This window comes from Berghia stephanieae, chromosome 5 (genome assembly GCF_034508935.2).
Source record: "Berghia stephanieae isolate SIO BIC M18660-M18661 chromosome 5, UCSD_Bste_1.3, whole genome shotgun sequence".
NCBI classification, from domain to species: domain Eukaryota; kingdom Metazoa; phylum Mollusca; class Gastropoda; order Nudibranchia; family Aeolidiidae; genus Berghia; species Berghia stephanieae.
The window spans coordinates 76,629,905-76,632,404 of NC_088364.1; the positions used below are offsets into that span (position 1 = coordinate 76,629,905).

General features: G+C 38.1%; 1 protein-coding gene across 1 annotated transcript in view; it reads right to left on the bottom strand.

The window, feature by feature from the left end:
* The window catches only part of LOC144973626 (uncharacterized), a 47,388-nt gene that overhangs the window by 18,610 nt on the left and 26,278 nt on the right, over positions 1-2,500 (bottom strand). Inside the window, exon 6 of the mRNA XM_078916292.1 lies at positions 1,182-1,282. Within this exon, the coding sequence (XP_078772418.1) occupies positions 1,182-1,282 (101 nt within the window). The remainder of the gene's footprint in view (positions 1-1,181; positions 1,283-2,500) is intronic.

A 2,500-nucleotide genomic window follows, 5' to 3' on the forward strand; every position in this document is an offset into this window, starting at 1 on the left:
GAGAAACCTTCCGGTCCAGTTCGACACACTTCTGTGTGTGCGTTATTTACTGACTAGGTGTGTGTGTGTGTGTGTGTGTGTGTGTGTGAAGACGACTCGCGCGAACTTCGCGACCTCTCTCTCGCTGGCTGTGGCACAGTAGCCAAGCAGTGGATACATAAACGTCTAGCGGAGCGTGAAGGTGGCATGATAATATTATAGCTAACTGATAGACGGCATGTTTTGTCTTTGATGCGACAAATAAAAAGGTTTTCGGTTGTTTTTTTTTTAAGTCGACATTTGAAACGGAATAAAATCTAATTTTTTCGAGGAACGAAATAAAAGTCTTTTATTTTCTTTTTTATTGGTTCTGTTCTTAGGCGTTACGAATTTCATTTTTACTATTATCTTTTATTTTATTTTTTTTAGCACTTATAGAGCAAAATCGTACTGTCGAAATCCGACAATGGACGGAAGATTTACAGGCCTGATACATAGTTTTCTGTGTTAGTTCTATTGACCAAGTGGTTAAACAGTGGGTATTTTATTTAAACACATACTATCGATAATAAAACCTGTGTAGTCTGCTGTGTGTACCAATCACTACCATTGTTTACATTATGACGATTGTCTGTCCGAGAGGCGTGGTTATCTACCTGTTAATTGTGACGACAGGGGTGTACAAGCTTTTAAGTCAAAATTTGAAAGTGTGTATAATTTCAAAAAATGCTGACACGCACTGGTATAATGTACTGTATAAATACTAAGCTTAATTCAATAGTAAATAAAAAGAGGAAAGGGAGACAATGCAAAGGAACGGGTCCTGGGTTTGAGCCTCGTGCTCGGCCCATAGTTGAGTCCTTGAAAAAGGCTCTTTACTCACATTCTCTCACCCTACTCAGGTGTAAAATGAGTACCTGGCCGTTTGTCCGAAAAAATGTAATATCGCCTAACAGGCGTCACGTTCCGTCCTACATGTTAAACGTTGCTGTTGACCAGGGACCCCTTGTAAAGCGCTTTGAGCACGTTTAGTGGATATTGCGCTATATAAAAAAGCTCAATTTAATTTAAATTTAAAGAAAAAGCCATATAAAATTAATAAAAGAGCTTTTCCTACATACAAAATCTTGGAACTATGGATACATTGGCAAGTGTGATTAGAATTAGTGCTTAGCATAAGAGTGATATCACGTAATACTTACAATCGGCAAATGGGATTACCATCTGCTCAAGATTTTCCCTTATATCCTTCTCACAACTTTTAACAAAGGGCTTAAAACATTCTGAAGCTGTTTTCAATGTCCTATAAGGGGAAATAAAGAAAGAGAGAGAGAGAAAAAAAAAATAAATAAATAAATAAATCAGCGACTATGAACAGGAAGTTGGGTGACTTCTGCGCGTACCTGTGTTTTTTATTAGTATAAGAGAAGAAATAATCAAGAGAGAAGTTTTATAGAATAATGAATGGAATGGCAAATGAGGAAAATGAATAAGGATGTGATTAATGATAATGATAATAACATGGGAAAAATGGCAAGGCCCCAGGTATTGACAAAATCACTGCGTAAATGCTTAAAGCGAACTCGCAAGAAATGTCCAAAATTCTCAGTAAATTGTTCACCAACATTTGGGAAAAGGAAGAAATACCAGAGGATTGGCAGAAAGGCATCATCCATAAAATAGCCAAAAAAGGAGACCTAGGAAATTGTGCTAACTGGCGTGGAATCACACTCCTGTCCGTAACGAGCAAAATTTTTAATAGAATCCTTCTGAAAAGAATCACACCTCACATTGAAAACATTCTTAGAAAATAGCAGGCAGGGTTCAGAAAAGGGAAGTCATGCAGTGACCACATATTTACCCTGAGACAAATCCTGGAGCAAAGCATTGAATGGAACAGCCCCCTCTACACCATTTTTGTCGATTTTGAAAAAGCCTTTGACAGCTTACACAGAGAGTCCCTGTGGAAAATACTCCGCCATTATGGTATAACCGATGAAGATAGTCAACCTAATCAAAGCAATGTACAGCAACTACCAATGCCAAGTGATCTGTGGTAACAATTTAACAGACAGCTTTAATGTAACAACTGGTGTAAAACAAGGCTGCATACTCTCCCCGCTTCTGTTTATCCTGGCTCTAGACTGGCCCATGAAAAATACAATTGATGGTAAGAAGAGAGGCATTCGCTGGACACTGACATCTTTTCTGGAAGATATAGACTACGCAGATGATATTGAGTTAGTTTCCAGTACACACAGAGACGCCTCAGAGAAACTAAATGTACTACACAAGAACGCCTCGAAAATTGGACTGAAAATAAATTTCGATAAGACTGTGTACATTAGGGTGAATCCAAAACATGACAGTGAAATTAGGATAGATGAACATATAATTGAAGAGGTAACAGAGTTCTCCTACCTCGGATCCAAAATAACAGACGACGGAAATGCAGAACACGATATCAAGCACAGAATTCAAAAGGCAAACCAAGCTTTCGGCATGCTGAAAAACTTTTGGA